Below are 22645 nucleotides of genomic sequence, written 5' to 3'. Positions count from 1 at the left end.
ACATAGTAAAAAAAGTAACCTACATGATATCCTGTGTCATGATAGTATTTGCCTTGTAGTGCAATCAAATTATAAAGTGAGACCTAGTAATCAGTAAGGCCTGAAAGCACGTAACATGAGGTTAGTGGCCCTTTGAATCTTTCACGAAGAGGGGCTTTCTATGGGAGATGATAAAGTTATAAATAACGCCCTTTGCAAAAGACAGATCTCTCTTTTTTTGTCCAACACTGAAGTTGCCCTCTGCCAGTTGTGAAAACTCTGCCTTTTGATCACTTGCTATTATGTTCATGCTTTTTTGTTTTCGTTACCTGTTTCTAATAAAGATAACTTTTCTTGAAGAATTTTGTGCAAGCATGGCCTCATTGTAGCTGGGTCAATGCACACTTTCCAGTGTCAGAATAGTTCCCTTTTTCAGCCAGATGGTTAGGATATGGTACTGTCATTTTTAAACAAAAGAAAGTTGGTTTGTGTTTGAGTGTTACATTACAGAAAGGTATAGACTGGCTAAAGAAGTTCAGGTCAGGCAGTACACTCAGTGTTTGTACAGAGAAATGGTGCAAAAGGCAGCAACATAAAGACACTGATACTATCCTCAAAGCAAAAGCTGCTCTCTGCAGATGTAAGGATACTGGTGCTTTGGTTTATATACAGAGCTTCATATGTCATGAGCTGGGTACTGGGATGTTGATATTATCTTTCTGGTCCTTGAAATACAAAACCATTTTATGCTGGTATTTTATTTGAGGGTTATCTCTCATTCTTTCTTATGTTGTAGCTAAAGCTGTATGGGGACCTTTTTCTTTTGGGTGTTTGTGTGTTTTTTGTTTGTTTTTACTTTCTAAGAGTGTGGGAAGGGAGGGAAGAAGAGAGGACAGAAGAGATCTTTTTTAACCCTTGCATAGTAAAAATAACTGACTGGTTCTTCCTTAGATAGAATGAAAGTAAATTGCATTGAGTGGATAATTGACTGGATATTCTGAAAAGCATACAGATTATATTTTCCCAGGAATTGAGTTAGTGATGAATGCTACAGAAAGCCCTTGAGAGGAAATACTTTTGTATTTCTTCAAGATAATCAAGGTAGTGTGCAGTAAATGAAGGCAGATTCTAGGCTCTCACCTAAATCTTCTCTCTCTTTTTTTGCATGTTACTTCCAGTAGTATTCTTTACAGACTTCATTCTTAGTTGAATTGACTTGAGATTGGGTATGCTTGACAGAGTTGTATCATAGTATTGGGAGTTCATATCCAAGTCCTGATGTGCCAAGACCTCATGCAAAACTTGTAATTTCTTGAAGCAGGCGGTTTCTGTCAAGTGAGTTGTTTGCTTGCTCTTCCACTGTTTTCTTCAGACATTCAGCTGGATTCACGTGTGCTTGTTTTGATTGTCTGAGACCTGTTTGGATGCAGCGTTTACCTCAATTGTTGTATTGCACTTCGGAGAAGCAAGGCTGAAGATAGCAATCGGGGAAGAAAGCAGTTTTCTGATCAGGGTCTGCACAGCTTGCATCTGATGTGGGTTGTGCTGACCATGTGCAAGGTAGTGTTAGGTGTGCTTGTCATGGTCCGTTTGCATTGCTCAAACTTACAGGGCAACATACTCTGTAAATTAAACTTTATTTTATGAACTTACTGGGAAGGAAAACAAACATCAAACAAGCACTCAGTCCCCTTTGTACTGACTAGTCTAACACGTGAATTCACTAGTTCATCACTTAAGTCATGAGGTTTCTAACTCACAAGTTCTCTAATTCATAACTCATAAATTGCAACTTGTAACTCGTGCATCTGTAGGCAAAATAGTTGCCAAACCAACAGTAAGAGTGCTCATCTTTCCTCCTCTGTCATGGTGCAGGCATCCCCTGTATCACACTGGGAAGCATGAATGCTTCAGCTGTACGGCTGCTGTTACATCCACTTCAAAATCTTTTTGAGTAAGCTGGCCTATTTATACCATCCAGCTTGGAAGTTTGGTCTGTACCATTGCCATGAGTTTGGGGATTCTGAAGAAACTGCCAGACAATCAAGTATGCAAAGATGATGGCTGCAGGGGACAGCAAGCTGCAGGTGTCAGTGGCTGTATAATGACCTTTAGCCCTTCCTGGCCATTGTGTTTGCCTCCATGCTGCCCTCACTTGGACCTAATGGAGCTGCTCCCAGCATACATCAGGCCTTAGCATTTGCTGTGTGTTAGCCAAAATCTGAGCAGGAGTGGAGTGAACAGTCACTATTCCTAGCTGGAATAGATTAGCAGAAGTTTCAAGGTTTATGTTCTTGCAGTTTAATGTTACCTATACTTACTTAATCATCTGAATCCAGCCCTTGGCAAATTCTGGGACTATAAGAATATTCCTTAATATGCAGTCTAAAACCTTCCTTTCTTTTTATAAGTCATTGGAAATTGTTTTCTAGCTGTTGTTTTTGCAAAGTGTGCAATAAAAAAGGCTTGTGAAAAGGAAATGCTGCATGAATTACAGTGTCTGAGATCCATTGTTTGACATCCTTGACTAAAAAATTATATGGTATACAGGATACTCTCTGAGTAATAATTTACTTCAAATGTGATGTTGGCTCAAAAGTACTTTTGGGGTATTCGAGCTCTAGATTTTGCTTTTAGAACTACAGGGAAGTTTTCCCTGGATGATACTGACAAGTGTCTTTAGATTGACAATGAAAATTTCAGACAGTTTTTAAGACAGTACCTGAAGCAACCTGTCACAGGAAAGAATGAGAGCTCAGAGCTGTGCACTAGAATGTATTTCTGATATTCTTGGAGTTCTCAAGAGTTTTGGTCTGCCTTTAAAGTAGACTTTAGGGATGCTACCTTCAACTGATTCTGTTGCTTAAATAATTAAATCTTTTATCTTTTTTTACCTGTCAGCCTGTATAGATGAAATAATTGGCATTTAGAACATTCAGAAGCTTTTAAGTGAATTATAATTTGTCATGATTATGGATCATCCTTTGAAAAGGAAACAAAGCCATTTCAGATGTAGTGTGGCTTTGAGCATGCATTATTATAGGGTTAATCCAAAGGATCTGTACTCAGATATGAGCTGTAGTATGAAGCCGCATTTAGACACACGATGTGTTGGTAGGGCATTTGAGCTATGTTGTTTTTCCTGGTGAGTTATAAAAGATGGAGTTTCACACATGTGACAGGGGAAAACTATCAGCACTAAACATGGTTTAGTCAGTAATTAGCCCAATCTGCAGAGAAACTATTAATTTGGATGAGAACTGCATTTGGGGTTTATCCCAGAGCTGTGATGAGTCAGCCTATATGAGAAACACCTAAAGTATGTGGTCAAAAACTTTCACCTGTTTTGCTGAGTGAGGGGTTGTCCCGGTTTCCCCTGGGATAGAGTTAATTTTCTTCCTAGTAGCTGGTATAGTGCTGTGGTTTGGACTTAGCATGAGAATATTGTCATAACACAGTGATGTTTCCCTTGTTGCTAAGCAGTGTTTATACTAAGTCAAGGACTTTTCAGCTTCCCATACTCTGCCAGCGAAGAAGTGCACAAGAAGCTGGGAGGGAGCATAGACAGGACAGCTGACCCAAACTGGCTAAAGGGATATTCCATACCATATGACGTCATGCTCAGTATATTAACTGGGGGAGCTGGCTCAGGAGCAGTGGTTGGAGACTGGCTGGGTGTTGGTCAGCGGGTAGTGAGTGGTTGCATCACTTTTCCTGGGTTTTGTTCCTTTCTCTCTCTTTTGTTGTCTTCCTTTTTGTTACAGTTTTTGTTACAGTTTATTATTATTATTATGATATTTTATTTCACTTATTGAACTGTTCTGATCTCAACCCACAAGTTTTCTTACTTTTGCCCTTCTGACCCTCCCCCCATCCCACTGGGGAGAGGGTGGGGGCTGTGTGGTGCTTGCTTGCCAACTGGGGTTAAACCACAACAGGGGTAGGACCCCAGATTATTTTCTGTATCACAGTTTCTCCACTTACTGTGTTCTTGGGAGATGGATGCACTGTGAACAGGATGGCTGGTTCTAATCTTCCTGCTTCTCAGAGGTTATAGCTACTGAATCAAATTCTTCGAGAGACAAGTACTTTATTTACTCTACTGATAGCCAAGATGGAAAGAGTACTGACTGTTAGGGTATGTGATAAAAGTCCTGTCTGACCACACACAAAGGAGTGCAGAGGCAATAGACAATAGACAATTTGACACCATCTCCCACAGCATTCTCCTAAGGAAGCTGGCAGCTCATGGCCTAGGCAGGTGTGCTCTTCGCTCAGTAAAAAATTGGCTGGGTGGCCAAACCCAGAGAGTTGTGGTGAATGGAGTTAAATCCAGTTGGCGACTGGTCAGAAGCGGTGTTCCCCAGGGCTCTGTTTTGGGGCCAGTCTTGTTTAACATCTTTATCAGCGATTTGGACGAGGGGATTGAGTGCAGCCTCAGTAAGTTTGCAGATGACACCAAATTGGGTGGGAGTGTCAATCTGTTAGAGGGTAGGATGGCCCTGCAGAGGGATCTGGACAGGCTGGATCGATGGGCCGAGGCCAGTTGTGATGTTCAAAATGGCTAAATGTCAGGTCCTGCACTTGGGTCACAACAAGCCCATGCAACGCTACAGGCTCGGAGAAGAGTGGCTGGAAAGCTGCCTGGCTGAAAAGGACCTGGGGGTGCTGGTTGACAGCCGGTTGAACATGAGCCAGCAGTGTGCCCAGGTGCCCAAGAAGGCCAACAGTATCCTGGCTTGTATCAGGAGTAGTGTGGCCAGCAGGAGCAGGGAGGTGATTGTCCCCCTGTACTTGGCACTGGTGAAGCCACACCTGGAATACTGTGTCCAGTTTTGGGCCCCTCAATACAAGAAGGACATTGAGTTGCTGGATCGTGTACAGAGAAGGGCAACAAAGCTGGTGAAGGGTCCAGAGAGCAAGTCTTACGAGGAGCGGCTGAGGGAACTGGGGTTGTTTAGCCTGGAGAAGAGGAGGCTGAGGGGAGACCTTATCGCTCTCTATAGCTACCTGAAGGGAGGTTGTAGTGAGGTGTGTGTCTCTTCTCCCACGTAGTTAGCAATAGGACGAGAGGAAATGGGCTCAAGCTGCCCCAAGGGTGGTTTAGATTGGATATTAGGAGAAATTTCTTGACAGAAAGAGTGGTCAAGCATTGGAACAGGCTGTCCAGAGAGGTGGTGGAGTCGCCATCCCTGGAGGTGTTCAATGGGATATGGTTTAGTGGGCATGATGGTGTTGGGTTGATGATTGGACTGATGATCTTAGAGGTCCTTTCCAACCTTAATGACTCCTAATTTTACTTTCATTAAAAAATAATCTAGCCACCAAGCCAGGAAACATGAAATTAATTATTACTCTGCCCTTAATTGGTTTAGTGGTGGACTTGGTAGTGTTAGGTTAACGGTTATGATCTTAAAGGTCTTTTCCAACCTAAACGTTTCTATGATTCTATGAATAGCAGGTAGAGGAACCCAAGTAACACCCTGCCAGTACTGCTCCCAGGACAATCACAGGAGAGCCATAACCGCATTGGTGGCTCATCTGCCTGGACCATAGGAGCACAGAGGCAGGCTGGGGAACCAAAATTACAGAGTTGGAGAAAAAGACACCCTGTTTGGCTCCTCCTGGGGATGTACTGGGATAGTCTCAGCCCCATGGTCCAGGGGTGACATCTATCAAGGCTCTCCAGAGCACCCCACAGTTTGAGGGTGGGTTACTGCCAAGGGGTAGGGGACACATTATAGAGCGCAGGGGAAGAGCATTTCACTGTTACAGAGGACTTATGGGATGTCTAGGGCATCACCAAAGGGAGAGCAAAGGAGGTATCTAGGCGATTTGGGGAGGAACAAGTGTGGGAAAATAGAGGGATAAGAAGGTAGAAAGGGGGGCTCACATGTAAGCAGAGCTGGTCAGCATGCTTGTCTCTCCATGACCTGTGTCTGATGAGTATAGTCTGTCCTGACTTCTTATTAAACTCAATTTCTAACTGTTTTCTTGGGCTAGGGACTCTTGTTTACTGTGTGCATATGCATGTATGGAGGGGTCTATGTGCCAGCAACTGGAGTATATATAATTTCCCACTAATGGACCTTCATCCTGGTCAGCCAGAGAGAGGAACAGGAGGAGGCTATTAGTGCTGCTTGTGTTTTGTGTAAGTACTGTTATTTCTGTTTGTGTTGACCTGCTAGGGCTTGCTGTGTATATATGCATATATGTGTTGTACAGATGTGTTTGTGCCTGCTGGGATTGCATTCCCAGCTTTCTTTAAGGGTAGATGGATAGGGAGAGCATCCCCTCCTTTAAGGGTGCATGGTTAAGGACCTTTTCAATGTAAAAAGGGGATAATAAGGGAGAAGCTATAGAAGAGAGCATACAGAGACAGAAACCTGACCAACAAACTATAAGGCAGGCAGTAATGAGAACCAAACCTGGTCAGTCATGCTAGTTGCTAAGGGTACATGGAATGTGAGAATGTTTATTTCATTAAGATTATCTGATAGAGGTCCAGTGGGATACTAAGGAGAGAGGGAAGCTGTAAGCAAAATATATGGAGACACAAACCTGACAGACAGATTTAATGGGGGCAAAGAAAAGAAACAAACCTTGTCAGTCACGCTCATTGGTTGGGGTATCAAAAAGCTGCAGGCAAACCAGTACTTTGCAATTGATAAGGATGCAAACCTGAGGGTCCAGAATGTTGGAGGGGTGTCACTGGAACGGTGCAAACTGGTGAAAGAATGTGCAGCAGAAGAGGTTGGGGAGGAACAAAGGAGGAGTAGACAGAAAGGAGGAGTATAAAAGGGGCTGGCTGTATTTAAGGTGGGGCCGGTCTGTACACTTGTTTGACTGAGCCCTGCGCCAGATCACCACGGTCTATCATATTAAATCCTTTCATAATTATCTCTCTCTCTTATCTCACTCTGTCGCATGTGTGTGTGAGGTCTGCGGGGACTAAGTGCAAGGACTTCTTGGGGGGACTGGTATTGAGTGCATACTGGGCCAGCAACTGGAGTCAGACTGGGGGTGTGGGTGGCCTGTGGTGTCAGCTACTGGAAGAAGTGAGGGTCCTATCATCAGTATTAGGAGGCACCATAGTGCTCTGGATCTAGGGAGGGTCCCACAGAGTTTGAGCCCAGAGTGCCAGCTACATGAGGGGACCAGTGGGAGTGAAATTGGTGCCAGCAACTACAATCAACCTAGGGGTGTGGGCACCCCTGACTTGTGGTGTCAGCAACCACAAGTGGGGTCTCAGCACAAGCTACTGGAGCAGGCAAGGGTCTTTGCCACCAGCCAGTGGTGCAGGAATGGTGTGTGTCCTGAAAATCAGCTACTAGGAGGGACCAGGGTGAGTAAAGGAAGTCAGGGGGTCAGTGCTGGTGCCTTGGGCAGGACTGCAGGTCAAAGCCTGTCTGCCTGGTGCCAGCTGCTGTGGAGGCAGCAGGGAGGGCAGGGTCTGTATCTTCCCCAAACCTGATGTTTGTCTGGGGGGGCGAGGTGTAATTTACTAGCAAACTTCAAGCTGGACTAGACAGCTAGTAGAAGCCTGAGGTCTGGGCATGGGGTCAAGGAAGCAGAGGACCAGTTGCTTGTATTCAGGGGGACCTGTGAATGTGGAGTGCCTTTGAGATGAGTGTGTGAGTGCTGTATGTTTACTAGTGAGGAACAAGCTGGACCAGCTGGCAAGTAGAAGATCTGTGAAGCGAGTAAGAGGGCCTGGGCAGTGGTATCAGATGGACAGAGGGGCCATGCTGGTACTTGGGGGATCTGCAAATGTGCATGTGCTTGTGAATCTAGAGAATGGTGTGTGTGGGCTTGCACTAGCAAACTTCAGTCCCTACGAGTTAGAAGAGGAGGAAGGGGACTATACTTAGGTTTTATGCAAGTTTTATATGTAGGTGCTGTTTAAGGCAGTGCCTTGTCTGTGACAGACTGTAACTGGACATGTCAGTGTCCTGCATGTGTCTCTCTAGGATACATACTCAGCTTTGCTTCCTTTTGAACCTGCAGCCACATCCCTCGGCCTGCGTGGGCTGGGCTTCAGTGCCCAGGCGGGACAAAGTCCTGGGCCCGGAGCTGTGGGAGGTGGTGTCCATTCCTGACATCCCTTAACACCTTGCCACTTGTTGGACCTGGGAGCATGGAGCTATGGCAGCCTTGCCTCTGTTGGCCTACTGAATTTGGCCCTTCCTAACACTTAACATTAAACATCAGTAGGGACTGATAAATTCACTAGCTAGCTGTTCTTGAGAAGGTCACATCTTAGTAATCATAGCAGAAGACAGATTAATTTGCCTTCTCCTGAAGCACTGCCCTTGCCACTGCCCACCATTTGCACACTTTTAGGGAGACCATATGACACCCTTGTCACTTGTCAGCCATACTAGTTCTGCCCTCCAGCTAGCTGGTGCAATTTCTGATTTTTAGGTACGGTAGGTTTAAGTTACAAGTGGGAGATGTTCTGTCACTGTGGTACAAATCTGCTCTGCCCTTGGTGCTTTTCACAGAGAAGAGAAGGCTGATACGGACATGGTTTAGCTAATATGGGCTTGATTTTTGTTTAGAAGTTTGTTACTCAGTTCTTTCGGGTAACTGGCTTCCCAAGCCTTTTAGCTATGTCCCTGAGCAGAGGCTAGGCTCTCTAGGCTCAGTTGCATGCAAGTGGTTTTCTTTCAGCACTGCATGCTGCTCTCATTTTATCTTGTCTCACCTTGTACCTTTGAGAAGTATTGGGACCAGAGGACCTTATGCCATGAGGGGATCAGCCTGTGCAGACACTCTCCTCTGCATAACAGCAGCAAAAGAATAGCAGTGTTAAGAATGTGGCCTGGAGATGGCAGGTTCCTAAAAATCATGACTAGAATATGATTTCTAGAAAGGAGGATTTTCCAAGGGTAGTCAGTTTGGTCTGTCATTCATTCTGCCTTTACAGGAACAAAACCTCTAGGGAAGTGTTGGGTTTTTACCTTTTTCTAACAGAGTGCAACAGCTGATAGGTACTTGAAATCACAATAACCTTTAGCAGCCTGTCTCTGACTGTAGCCTATTTCCACACTTTTAACTCCACCTTTGAAACAGTTGCTTGCCGTTTCTCCTCTTAATAAATATTTGAGGTAGTTTCATTTTGTATTTGAGAGATGCTGTTCTTCCCTCAGCTCTCCAAAGAAAGCTGAATTTGCATTATCACCACTGGGTAATGGATGCAGGGAAACATTCAGTTTGAGGTACACTGTGATTAAGGTTGAGCATGTATCTGCTTTCAAATGTAAAACATTGGCTTTAAATTTGGCTTGAGTGGCAATCTAGTAAATAGGGGTAATTGTGTCTTAGTTTCAGTCACTTTTCAGATGTCATGCTGTTTTAAAAGTGGCACATTGTTCATTGTGTATTAATTAATTCCAGTGCAGTTTAATGGTATGCTTTCAGCTGCATGCTTTATTTCCAAGATGGAAGGGAAGCATTGCTAAGCACACTCCAGAAGAGTACTGCTTGCTTTGATGTAAGGAGGCAGGGGGCTGTGGCAGGGAGAATTTAAGGACACTTGTTCGGCAGTCATGGCTGCCTGTGCACGTTATCAGGCTTGAAAGGCCTTCACAGTATTTCAGGAGAGATGCAATAGCACTGATTGTGATGGGTGACTGAACACATTTTCTTTCAGAGCTGCTCAGAAACAGCTGACAAGTGCAGTCTTAGGAAGGCTTCTGGAGAAGCTCATTGCATGTGTCTTTATTGCCACTTTCTGGAAAGGGAGAATAATAATTTTTTAGTAGATTCTACAAACCTCACACCCTTTATTTTTGACAAATACGCATGACAACTTCTTTTTTTTGTACAAGTACTTATTCAGATTGGCAGTGGAAGACAAAAGTATGTGCGAAGCAAAAATAGTATGCTCTTCATGCTCCTGGAGAGATCACTCTACTTCACTCTCTTTTCTTTCTTTCATTGTTATTTCGCATTTTCTGTAAACAGCCTATTTCCACAGGCACTTTCATCTTAGGGGGCTTGGTTTTTTAGCTTGTTCTTGTAAGCAATAAGATTGCAGAAAGAAAAATAGCTTGGAATAAGAAATTAGTAAAGCTCATAGTTCTTTGAAGTGCTCTCTAGAATATATGTGCACCTTGAATTTAACAGCATCTTTATTTTAATGAAAGCAAGGTGGAATTTTTCAGAAGCACTCATTCCTAATCTGTACCTAGTGATGTCACTGGAAATTTTTTTTTGTGAATTTCAGTAAGAATGTTTACATCATGACCAAGTGTTTTATAATAATCTACTTTCAGATGTATAAGGCTACAACCAGACTAGCTTACTGAAGAATTATGTATAGGGAAAAGGGAGGAGCACTTCTCAAGTCATGTATTAACAATGCATGTTTAATTTAACTGTTGTTATAATTTATGGAAATCATATTGAGGCTTCAAGAAAGTAAACCCTGATGCATTTGAGAGGAAGGGCAGAAATGAACCATGAAGTAAATTGTATCTTTTGACTGGTAATTCCAAGACACACACATTAACACAGTCAAGCAATATCCAGTATGTTATTTTATATATACTATATATTGTATTTCTGTATTTTATATATAGTTTATATATTATACAGTATATAAGTGATATATAAAAATATATGTCTATAAATAAACATACATTTTAATATATAAATAAAACCAAGAAAACCAGAACAGGAGCTAGATGGACAAAGGATCTCAGATGATATATTAGACCATTTAAAATGGAAGACTATAAAGCAGTGACTTGCCTACAGTCACTTAGGGAAGTCTGTAGCAGAGGCAGAAGTAAATTTAGATTTCCAGAATGCTAACCATAAGGCCACCTGTTTCCCCAATTGTTGTTGTGTCCCCCCACTCCAAACTAAATAGCTTTCTTGCATCTCTGCTTGAATTTCTTGCAGAGTTTCTGTGAACATTTCTAGTTCCAGGAATGAAATACCATTTTCTTCTTCCCCTCTCTTAAATGAAGTCATCTTTTTAGCAGCTGTCATCTCAGTTAATGAGACTGACTTCTGCAGTCTGCAAGTAGATTTCAGTCCAAAGTTTTAACCCATGTAAAGCTACAGCATGTCTTGAGCAATTCCTGAAAGTGCTTCTAAAATATGTTAAAATATGACGGGGACAGGGAGATATATGACTTTAAATTTTTTGTCATGTTTTTTTCATCACGATTGAAATCACAAATAAAGCTAGCAGCATTAGAGCATTATCTGTTGTGCATCTAAACACAACAGAGGGGATATTTTAATGAAACTGTACTGAGGTAACTTCTTCTGTGTCTTAGTATATGTTTTTAGGAGCCTTTAACATATTTAATAGCTTGAAGCCAGTGTTCCACTGCAGATGATGCCCATTGACAAAGACAGTATACATTGTAAGGTTTCAAACCTCTAATTCCTTTTTGGTAAACTAACTCTCTTTAAAAAAAAAAAAAAAATACAGTTGGATGTGCCATAACAAGATGCTTTGTGGTTTTTTTTCTTCAGGTGAAAAATGTGTTTTGTATGAAGGCGAAAGAAGGCAGAAAAAAATCAATACGTGCCTTAGTGGCTATTGGAAATGGTAAAGGGGCTGCAGGTATGTGTGTTTACTGTATGTAAAAGATGCCAAATTAATCATTGTTTGTAACAGGACTTCAGGAGGCATGGTGATTCAAAGGGACTTTTTATACTTTAAAAAAAAAAAAAAAGAAGAAAGAAAATTTACCCTTTTTTCCACTGGGCAATATTGAAATACCTGTAATAAGTTCAAGTTTCACCTATAAAAGTAAGCTTATAATCAAATTATGTATGTATTCATTTGGAGACTTTGTTTTGTATAAAAAAAGAAATTGGGAAAACTGGTAGTATGTGATTAGGTTTGGAGCATATATTACCCAGTGGTAAAAACATTCTTTTATTTAACTCTGGAGTGATAGAACTAACCACTGGTAGATCCTACCAGAAGGGATCATCTATGCTTTCCTGTACACACAGTTTCTTTTTACTGTAGATACTCTTTATGTTTAAAAAAAAAAAATCAAAGCCTGAAAGTATTCAGCCATGCATATCTGCATTTGTTTCACCTAGCCTTAGGCACCTAGCTGCAGAGTGTAGTTGTTTACTCTCTAGTCAAAGAAAAGAATCAGGCCCCTGTAAAAGGTGCCTGGAATTACAGGTGGGCTGACATGCACCAGGAAGTATTCACCCCCTTGTGCTGATGGTGGAAGAAAACTCAGCTGCGTGTGCTCTTCACAGAGGTGCCTGTGCTTGACTAAAATGAATCTGGGCCTCAATGGTTAGTAGAGCAGATAGTCATAAGAAAGTGGCAGTCAGTGGATGTGGATTTGTCTTTCTGGTTTTGAAAATCACTTTCATGTTGTTGGGTTTCTTGGGGTTTTATTTTCATTTGCTCTAACAGCAGTGACCGCTTTGCAGCAAAGGGCAGCATGACTGGTTGTGCATTTTACTGGGTTGTTTCCTAGCTAGTATTAGTATTTCTAGGTAGAATTAGTATAAATCTGGCTGATTTTTTTTTTTTCTTTTTTTCCTCCCTAAGTCTCAGGAGAGTCCCTTGGAAGTATTACTGGTTTTGGTTAAAAAGGGCTTGCTTAAAAAGGGTAGTCTCAGCTAGCATCTTGTTTCAGAAATTCGTAATGAATCTGTCAAATCAGAAGACCCTAAATTTCCTTCTGATTCAGCCTCTTTAGGAAACTTTCTTACTTTATTGAAGTTAATAATTAAAAAAAAATCCACTTTATGGGCTTCCTACAAATACTATATTTACACTTTTAAGGAAAAACAGAATACTTGGGGTCCTTTGAGTCCAATCTCATAGTAAATTCAGTGATCTGCAGCTTGACCCTTTGTAGGCCTTCTCTATTATGATTCTTTATAACAGTCTCTTCAGCAAGCAATGTGAAGTCTAACCATAGAAATGCTGGCTTTCTCCATTATGACTCTTTGTAATGGTCTCTTCAGGAAGCAATTTGAAGTCTAACCATAGAAAAGCTGTCTATGGCATAAAGTGAATAGGACAAATCAAAAGAAACGTAAAATTATGAAGGATCTTTCAATATGAGTTGTGAAAAGAGACCTTTTCCCCTTTCTTTCTCAGGAAAGACTGGAGAAAGAATACTGGTCAGAGGCATTAAGTTTAGTTGTGATTTCCTTGTAACGGAACTCTAAGCACGGTTACGCATGCAGTGTAGTGATAACCAATCTATCTCTAGAAGCAATCAAACCATCTCAGTGCAGCATCTAACTTGGATTAACTAGCTGTGGATCCCAACTGATATCATGGTACTGCTTCATATGTTAGTGTCCTGGTTTCAGCTGGGATAGAGTTAATTTTCTTCCTAGTAGCTGGGCATAGTGCTGTGTTTTGGATTTAGTAGGAGAAGAATGCTGATAACACACTGATGTTTTAGTTGTTGCTAAGTACTGCTTATGCTAGTCAAGGACTTCTCAGCTTCCCATGCTCTGCCAGGTACACAAGAAACTGGGAGGGGGCACAGCCAGAATAGTTGATCCAAACTGACCAAAGGGCTATTCCATACCATATGACGTCATGCTCAGTATATAAGCTGCAGGGAGTTGGCCAGGGGGCAGCGATGGCTGCTCGGGAACTGTCTGGGTATCAGTTGGCAGGTGGTGAGCAATTGCATTGTGCATCACTTGCTTTGTATATTATTATTATTATCATCATCATCATCATTATCATTATTGTATTGTTATTATTATCATTACCATTTTACTTTATTTCAATTATTAAACTGTTCTTATCTCACACCACGAGTTTTCTCACTCTTACTCCTCTAATTCTCTCCCCCATCCCATCGGGGTAGGGGGAGTGAGCGAGTGGCTGCGTGGTGCTTAGTTGCTGGCTGGGGTTAAACCACGACAGTTAGTAAGATCACTCACAGCAAAGATATAGATGACTGATACTTGGCATGTTGTGCCATGTTCGTCTCCCCAGAAGATTGGAAAATGCTGCAATAAGTAATGACAATTCTTTCTTCAAGTGAAGTGTTTAGCAATCTTGGCCAGAAGAGCCTTTGAGTTGGTCAGAATTGGTCTTTACAAAATGAGGAGAATAGAATTCACTCTATTGCAGCTTTTTACGGGGCTGTATGCAAAGTAAGAAGTTGCAAGAAAAATTCTTAGTTGAATCAGTTATGGCTGTTGATGGGAAACTCAGTGTAGAGTAGGCTGAAGTAGTTTCTGTGTTATCGTTGCAAGTTTTCTAAACGAGCAGGTCCTATATAAAAAAAAAAAAAAACAACAACCCAACCACCAGCCAACCAAAGGAAAACAGACAAGGCCAGACAGGGATGACAAGCGTATATTAGTACTCCAGGCAATGGTATAGCCAGGTATTTGTATATTGGATATTACTGGATATATAATACTTAACAATATTACATATTGGTAAAGGAAAAGGAGACATTCCATGATGTGGTCATGGAATCACTGTCACTGTCTTTTTAAAAACAAAAACAAAACAAAAAAAAAACCCAACTGTCACTGTCTTTTCAAAAAATCTGTAAAGGCTAGCAGATATTCGCAGAAAAGTGTATTTTCTCTTAAAGAATTTCTGTTGCATTTTGTCAGTTAAAAAAATTATTTGGCACCCTTCATTTGATAGTACATGCTCTGCTTTTCATAGCCAGCTTTTGGGATGGGTCAGATTCCAAGACAGAACTAAAAATGATAATGCTGATACCACTTAATTGAAAAGGCATCCATAAAGGAACTGCAGCCAACCTGTACAGCAATGAGTTTCTTGCAGGTTTCCAGTTCTGTTATTGAGGAAATTTTTTATCTTTCACTCAGTTTTCAAATACCAGGAGTTAAAGACTTTTTTTTTTTTTGCTTGCATGGTAAGGTTTTTTAAAGAAGCACCCTTGAATGTGCTAAGTTTTTTCTTCATAAGGAGATAGTTTTCATGCATTCTCTTGTGGATACAAACTGATGTACATTAAAATTCCCGTTAGACCTCAAATGGACTTAGGGATAAGACAGCTGTGCAGAATTAAAAGAAGAATCAGCTACAAAAATAGAAAGTGAATAGCTGTGAAGTAAATAATCCAATTAATAGAAGATTCCTACCTGTATCAGGAGGTAGGAATATGGCATGTATTGTATTGGTGACAGTACAGGAAATTGCATTTGCATTGCTATATTGCTCTAGTAAAGAAAATCCTGCTTTCAATACATATGCAGAGCATCCACCTTTTGGATGTAAATAGTCTCTTTTTATTATGAGCTGAATAGATATCCCTGATGACAGGATGTATGTGGGAGCTTTAGTAAGACAACTGTATTTCTGGTCAACTACAGTTTTGCAGAACTTCATTTATGTGAAAGCTTCAAGTCCAGATATGTTCCTCAAGCTGAATTTTAATAGCAGTTTGGAGGGGAGGAAAACTTATATAGAGAGGAAGGTGTGGTTCTTCAGCAGAAAGATAGGTTACTCTGAAAAAATTCTTCCTCCATCTTCTTTGAAAAGTTTTTTCATGAAACTTTAATCCATATGTGCTGAATGAATGTATTGAGGTTGCCCAGGTGACCTAATTTTTGGCATTTTCTAATCTATTGCATGACTTCACAGTATTAATATACTGCTATTTTGCTCTCTGTGTGTTTTTAAAGAATAGCACAGCTTCCTTGCATTTTCTCGTGCAGGAGTTAGAAGGTGACAGAGACCTCTGGGTGCATGGTATGCACACAGGAAAAGCTGTCTTAAGAGGTAGCTGATAGCAGATACGACCCTTGACTGTCATCATCTTTCACAGCAGCCTCCAGGCTTGCGGTCACATTGTCTTTGCTTGTAGCACCACAACAGTCAGGATGGTACTTCTTTCTCTTCCAGCCCATTTCTCCTGTAATGTCGGCATGAAACTGAGTCAGTGTTGGCCAATGTGTCCAGTCCCATTGATATTTGGATTAGGCTTTTAGATACAGGTACCCACAACCCTAGCTGACACAACAGAAACATCAAAGGACCAAAAAATTTAGATCATCTGATTTGAAGTTAAATTGTTTTAATTCAATCTACCTTGACATTGTTGGACTGCAGAGTTTGTAAAAACATCCTGTTATTCATTCTATACAGTCAGTTGATGCCCTGCTCCGAGCTGACTGCAAATACTCTGAGACTGCTGTGAAATCTGTTCATCGCTACCAAGTTCGCCTGGAAAATAGGAGTAGGTCCAAAGGTTCAGAGAGAATTACGTAGCAGTTTGTAAACTGGCAGCATGTTTTTTCTCTGTTCTACATGCATGCATTTTTTGCAAATGCACTCTTCTGTTAAACCTGATTTTCATATTCTCTATTTTGCTAATAAAAACCCAGTCGTATTCTTTGTTTCTAGGGTCTTAGAGCTACTCTTTGTACAGACGTAGTTGATACATCTGCATCAGCTTCCTTTTTTTTTTTTTTCTTCTTCCTTCCCTTCTTTCTTTTTAAGCAGAAGACTGGACTTTTTTTTGGCTGAAACAGTCACCAGTGTTCAATTGCTTTGAACAAGTTTGGACAAATCACAAAAGAAATAACATAAGCCTTATTTGTTTTCATTTGACAACAAGTAATTGGCATCCAATTGTTAGGTATTCATAACTCCCAAACTGTTACTGTCTATGGTTTCTGTGGTTTTCTCTGGACCATTTTCTGAGTACGAGCTCTACAATTGAGTGGAAATAACAGGTACTAAACGTGGTTGTGAAGTTCTCTGGTTTTTCCCTTTTGCTTTCTGAAGGTCCTGCCTCATGTATTTCTTAGTAATAAAATTACTGTCTTCTGTCTTGCAGGTTTTGCAATGGGAAAAGCAGGTGACAGGATGAATGCTTTACGGAAAGTATGTTGATTGAGTTATTTGTTGCTTGACGACAAACACAAATAGTTCATACCTACATTTTTTTTAAATAATCAGTGTGTTTTGTAGTCTATGCAAAGAATTAAGTCCATGTACATGATCTGTCCATCTTGATGCAAATAATCATAGAACCATAGAATCATTGAGGTTGGAAAAGACCTTTAAGATCATTGACTCCAACCATTAACCTAACTACACCACTAAACTGTGTCCCTAAGCACCACATCTGCATGGCTTTTGAATACCTCCAGGGATGGTGACTCAACCACTTCCCTGGGCAGCCTGTTCCAGTGCTTGATAACCCTTTTCTGTGAAGAAATTTTTCCTAATATCCAATCTAAACCTCCCCTGATGCAACTTGAGGCCATTTCCTCTTGTCCTATCACTTGCTACTTGGGGGAAGAGACCAACACCCACCTCACTGTGACCTCCCGATAAGGTCTTCCCTGAGCCTCCTTTTCTCCAGGCTAAACAATCCCAGTTCCCTCAGCCACTCCTCATAAGACTTGTTCTCCAGACCCTTCACCAGCTTCATTGCTCTTCTTTGGACATGTATGATGAGGTTGCCCTGCAGTGAGATTCCATTAATGGACTCTTTATTAATTCTTTCTACTCCCTTTTCTATGGCCTATACCTATCTGCCCTTGCTCACTTGTTTCCAATATCTATATAGCATACAATCTGCTTATACAGTTAGCATGTAGGAATTTTTCTTTTACACATGCATAATGACCTTATTAAGGCTCCTTTAGACTTCAAAATGTTACTTGTCCATCTGCATTAATCTAGTTTGTGTTGTAATGCTCAACTAAGCTATCAAAGTAGCAATGCTAAAATAAACGAAGTTTGATAAAGTTGTTACTATATTGACAAATCTTTTTAAATATTAAATCTGTTAGGAGAAAGCAGTTCTTTAAAGAGAACATTTTGAACATTTTCATTTCCAAAAAGTAAATGTTTTAGATGTGGCAAACCTGTTTTCCGAAGTTTTCTTTCTTGCTTTTTTTCCTGTCTAGTTAACTGAAAATGGTAAATTTCAAATACTTTGCAGAAAAATTGAAGAAAAAATGTTTTCTGCTTTTATTCCCTAGGCAAAGAATAAAGCAATACGCTGCTTACATTTTATAGAGCTATATCAGAACCATACAAGTAAGTATTACGATTCTTTTAGACTCCTCCTTTAACTTTCAATAAGGACTGAATATACCAACAAGAACTAGTTACAACTAGTTACAAAACATAAAAAGATGTTAACTAAAACCTTTCTGACCTGATGCATTGTTGTCCTGATTTCAACTGGGATAGAGTTAATTTTCTTCCTAGTAGCTGGCATAGTGCAGTGTTTTGGATTTAGTATGAGAAGAATGTTGATAACACACTGATGTTTTAGTTGTTGCTAAGTAGTGCTTGCACTAAGTCAAGGACTCTTCAGCTTCTCATGCCCTACTGACTGAGAAGGCTGGAGATGCACAAGAACCTGTGAGGGGGCACAGCCAGGACAACTAACCCAAACTGGCCAAAGGGATTTTCCATACCACATGATGTCATGCTCAATATATAAACTAAGGGAGAGCTGGCCAGGGGGCCACTGCTCAGGGACAGGCTGGGCATCAGTTGGCAGGTGGTGAGCAACTGCATCATGCATCACTTAGTATCATAGAATCGTCTAGGTTGGAAAAGACCTTTAAGATCATCCAGTCCAACCATTAACCTAACATTACCAAGTCCACACTAACCAATCAAGGGTACACTAGACTAAACCATGTCCTGAAGTGCCACGTCTACCCATTTTTTGAATGCTTCCAGGGATGGTGACTCCACCACCTCTCTGGGCCAGCCTGTTCCAATGCTTGACTACCCTTTCCATGAAGAAATTTTTCCTAATATCCAATCTAAACCTCCCCTGGCACAGCTTGAGCCCATTTCCTCTCATCCTATCGCTAACTACTTGGGAGAAGAGACTGACACCCATCTCACTACAACCTCCTTTCAGGTAGTTGTAGAGAGCAATAAGGTCTCCCCTCAGCCTCCTCTTCTCCAGGCTAAACAACCCCAGTTCCCTCAGCCGCTCCTCATAAGGCCTGTGCTCCAAACCCTTCACCAGCTTTGTTGCCCTTCTCTGGACACACTTCAGCACCTCAATGTCTTTTTTGTATTGAGGGGCCCAAAACTGGACACAGTATTCCAGGTGCAGCCTCACCAGCGCCGAGTACAGGGGAACAAGCACTTGCCTGCTCCTGCTGGCCACACCATTCCTGATACAAGCCAGGATGCTCTTGGCCTTCTTGGGCACCTGGGCACACTGCTGGCTCATGTTCAGCTGGCCTGTCAACCAGCACCCCCAGGTCCTTTTCAGCCAGGCAGCTTTCCAGCCACTCTTCCCCAATCCTGTAGCGTTTGGTGCATGGGGTTGTTGTGACCGAAGTGTAGGACCTGGCACTTGGCCTTGTTGAATCTCATACTTGCTTTGTATATTCTTTTTTTTATTATTATTACTACTACTATTGTTGTTGTTATTATTGTTATTACTGTTTCATTTTATGTCAATTATTAAACTGTTCTTATCTCAACCCATGATTTTTCTCACTTTCACTCTTCCAATTGTCTCCCCCATCCCACCAGGGCAGGGGAGTAAGCAAGCGGCTGTGTAGTGCTTAGTTGTCAGCTTGGTTTTAAACCACAACAATCGTATTATTATTCTTTGTGCATTATTTTGTTTCATCAGCATGCTGTATGAAATCATAGCCCCAGGCTGTTTTAGATAGTGTTAATGTCAGAGTACATAGTCTGTCAGTCCCTGTGTAAAATAAGTCACCATTACCTGGAATGAATATGTGATTTACTCTTTACTTTCACTCAGGTTTGTATCAACAGTTCTAGGAAGGTCCATGAAGAAAAGTTAAAATAATACAAGATGTTGCTGTTAAAATAGTGAGAGATTTATCTCCCTTCTAGACTCCTGCCTTTGCCGTATTTAAAATTTGGATACTTAATGCATAATATTTCAGGCTCTTTCAAAATGGGGATGGGGGGGAGGGGGGGTAGCAGCAAGATTAGATCTCTGCTGGGACAATTTGAGTTAAGAAAGTCAGATCCTGTCTGGACATCTCTTCTTTACAGTGAACTCCTCTGTGCTTTTCTCCTTTGTATGTCAGAGGTGATTTCCTGTTGACTCAATCCATGTATGCTGACAAAGCCCAGCAGCTGGCGAGAATGTGGGCTGGAGAAGTCAGTCTGATGTTTCATGGTAGCTTTCTGTTACAAGTCCTCTCTGATGTCAGACATGGTACCAGTATACAAAATACTCAGTTATCTTTCAGAAAAATTTTGAAAGATAGTACCTTACAGAGTATATGAATATTGTGTAGATAAATATTCAGCATAATAAAACTTCAGCTTACAAATACAAAACTGGAGTTATCCCCATGACTCTGTTCCTTGAGCATTATTGTTTCACACTAACAGATTGGGATTTGATTAAAAACTGGTGGTGTTTCCACCGTGCTTTCCATACTATTAACATAGAGGTCTTCTCTGAGCCATTGTGACTGCAGTGCTAGAATCCACTATGCAGAGCTACTGAATCAGATGTATATAACAGCCACCCACCACAGTATATGAGTTTGAGGTTCCTTTTGATGCAGAGAGAAGCAGGAACACTGGAGTGGTAAATAGACTGTATGGAAAATCCAAGAACGCTGAAGCCTGGGAGGAAATCTTAGGTTAAAAGCTGAATTAATAGAAAAATCTGAGTATGAGAAAGAAGGTTAAACTGTATCGTGTGAGCTCACTTCAAAGCTAAATGAGGATCATTGGAAGCATACAGAGGCTTCATATTTTTCAAGTGAATCTTGGTTTTGTATACAACTGTAACATAGTATTCACATATCTGTAAACATTCCTAATCTATGCCAGAAATTTACCTAAATTAACCCTTCTCTTTAAAGAACTCAGAGGAGAGTAAAACCAACTTCCCATTCACAGTTCTGAAGAAGAAAGGTACTGCTTAAATGTGCTAAAGCTTTTCTAGAAGGAAGAATTTAGCTGTAATGCCTTTTCTTTCTCCCCTCCAGTTTACCATGACATTACAGTGAAATTTAAAAGCACAACCATCCGCATGAAGAAGCAAAACAAAGGTAATTAAAGGTGCCTGGAAATTTTGAAGTTTTCTTAATTAGGGAATGATATTTATTTGATGCTATATTTGTGCAATGTCGTTTACTTCAGAGACAGATTATTTGGTGCTAGTCTGCCACATTTTAAATGTTGAAGATGATACATTATTTTTCATTAGAAATACGTACTGTTGATGACATGGCTTTGTTATTGTAAATTGGGGGTTGACCCTCTTACACTGGTGGGAGCTGTCTTCCTGGTTTTCTTTCATGCTTCCTAAGTGTAGTTCTTTCTGGTCTAAATTACCTAGATGTGGAAAAGTCTAATCTGATAGCACAGATGTTGGTGGCAAAGGCCTTTAGAAGAGTCCTGCAGGTTTTTCTTCCCACCATATGCCCCAGGCATGCTTTGGAGAACTGATAGGCTTGTTCCATTGTTTTTCAGTGATTTTTAATCACTGTTTTGAAGACAAGATTCAGAGGTGGTTTAGCATGCAGCAGTGGGAGTGCTTCAGATGGGAATCAGAGTGCGAGCTGCATCTGTGTGCCTGTCCTTCCTAAACCCATACTGGGATAGCGTGGGCAGATCGCCTTCCTCATCTGCCTCAGACTACCTGTGGTCATGAGCTGGAGCCAGGACAGCATCCAGCCTGCTACTTCCTCAAGACCATTACTGCTTTGTTTTCCCTAAAATCAAGCCCTCCCAGTGTGGAAACTAGAGACATTATCTACCCTGGCTTGTTGTTGTGCACCATACCAGCACAAAGACCATCTCATTACACAGTAGCAGTGTTTTCATTTCTTCCATCTTTGCAAGCTGTTCTTCACTTTGATCCCAGCTGTAGTACAGGCAAATGCTTCTTAGGTTAGATGTGAGTAGTAGTGAGTCCATGCCTGGTAGCTGTCAGCTCACAAGTCTGTTCTTCCACAAAGCTGCTGTTAAGTGATGTTAGATGTGCAGCTGTCTCCTCCAGCCGCTTCAGCCCAGGACCCTCCTGCCCAACCACTGGAGCCCAGTCTAGTGCCCAAGGACCCAGGGCCTCTGTCCAGGCTGAGGGATGAGGCTGTCACTTTCCCACGTGCAGGTTCAACCAGTAGCAAAGCTGAGTATGCGTCCCAGAGACATACGGACACACAGGACACTGACATAGCTGGCCACAGACAAGGCACTGCCTTCAACAGCACCTACATACAGGACTCACATAAACACAGACAGCCAAGTCCCCTCCTCCTCTTCAGCTGGCAGAGGTAGAAGATCACTAGTGCAGGCACATACAGCACTCTCCAGGTTCACAAGCACACACACATTTGCAGATCCCTTGATCTGCACGGCCCCTCTGTCTGCCCAGCACCAGATTCTGGGCCCTCCAACCCACTTCGCAGGTCCCCTACTCACCAGCTGCTCCAGCTTGATGCTCACTAGCCAGCACACAGGCACTCTCACACACTTGTCGCTCATGCACTCCACATTTACAAGTGCTCCCTTGATATATGAGTACGGAACCCCTGCCTGCCTGATACCCCAGCCCAGACCTGAGGTCCCCCTACTCACCAGCTAGTCCAACTTAAAGATTGCTAGTGAAAACACATGCAAACCTTATGCACAGCAGGACTGGGGAAGATACAGATGCTCTGCAGCCCCAGTAGCCACCACTAGGCAGACAGGCTGTGACTCGTGGTCCTGCTC

The 22645-nt window shown here is 41.6% G+C and overlaps 1 protein-coding gene across 1 annotated transcript in view; it reads left to right on the top strand.

The window, feature by feature from the left end:
* The window catches only part of MRPS5 (mitochondrial ribosomal protein S5), a 75006-nt gene that overhangs the window by 38363 nt on the left and 13998 nt on the right, over positions 1–22645 (top strand). The window contains exons 6-9 of the mRNA XM_075707836.1: positions 11476–11566; positions 16779–16825; positions 17935–17992; positions 20917–20979. Of these exons, the coding sequence (XP_075563951.1) occupies positions 11476–11566; positions 16779–16825; positions 17935–17992; positions 20917–20979 (259 nt within the window). The remainder of the gene's footprint in view (positions 1–11475; positions 11567–16778; positions 16826–17934; positions 17993–20916; positions 20980–22645) is intronic.

The sequence above is a fragment of the Pelecanus crispus genome, chromosome 3 (genome assembly GCF_030463565.1).
Source record: "Pelecanus crispus isolate bPelCri1 chromosome 3, bPelCri1.pri, whole genome shotgun sequence".
In the NCBI taxonomy this organism is placed as follows: Eukaryota; Metazoa; Chordata; class Aves; order Pelecaniformes; family Pelecanidae; genus Pelecanus; species Pelecanus crispus.
The sequence above is the reverse complement of the archived record's forward strand: the minus strand, read 5'-3'. Positions and strand labels throughout refer to the sequence as shown.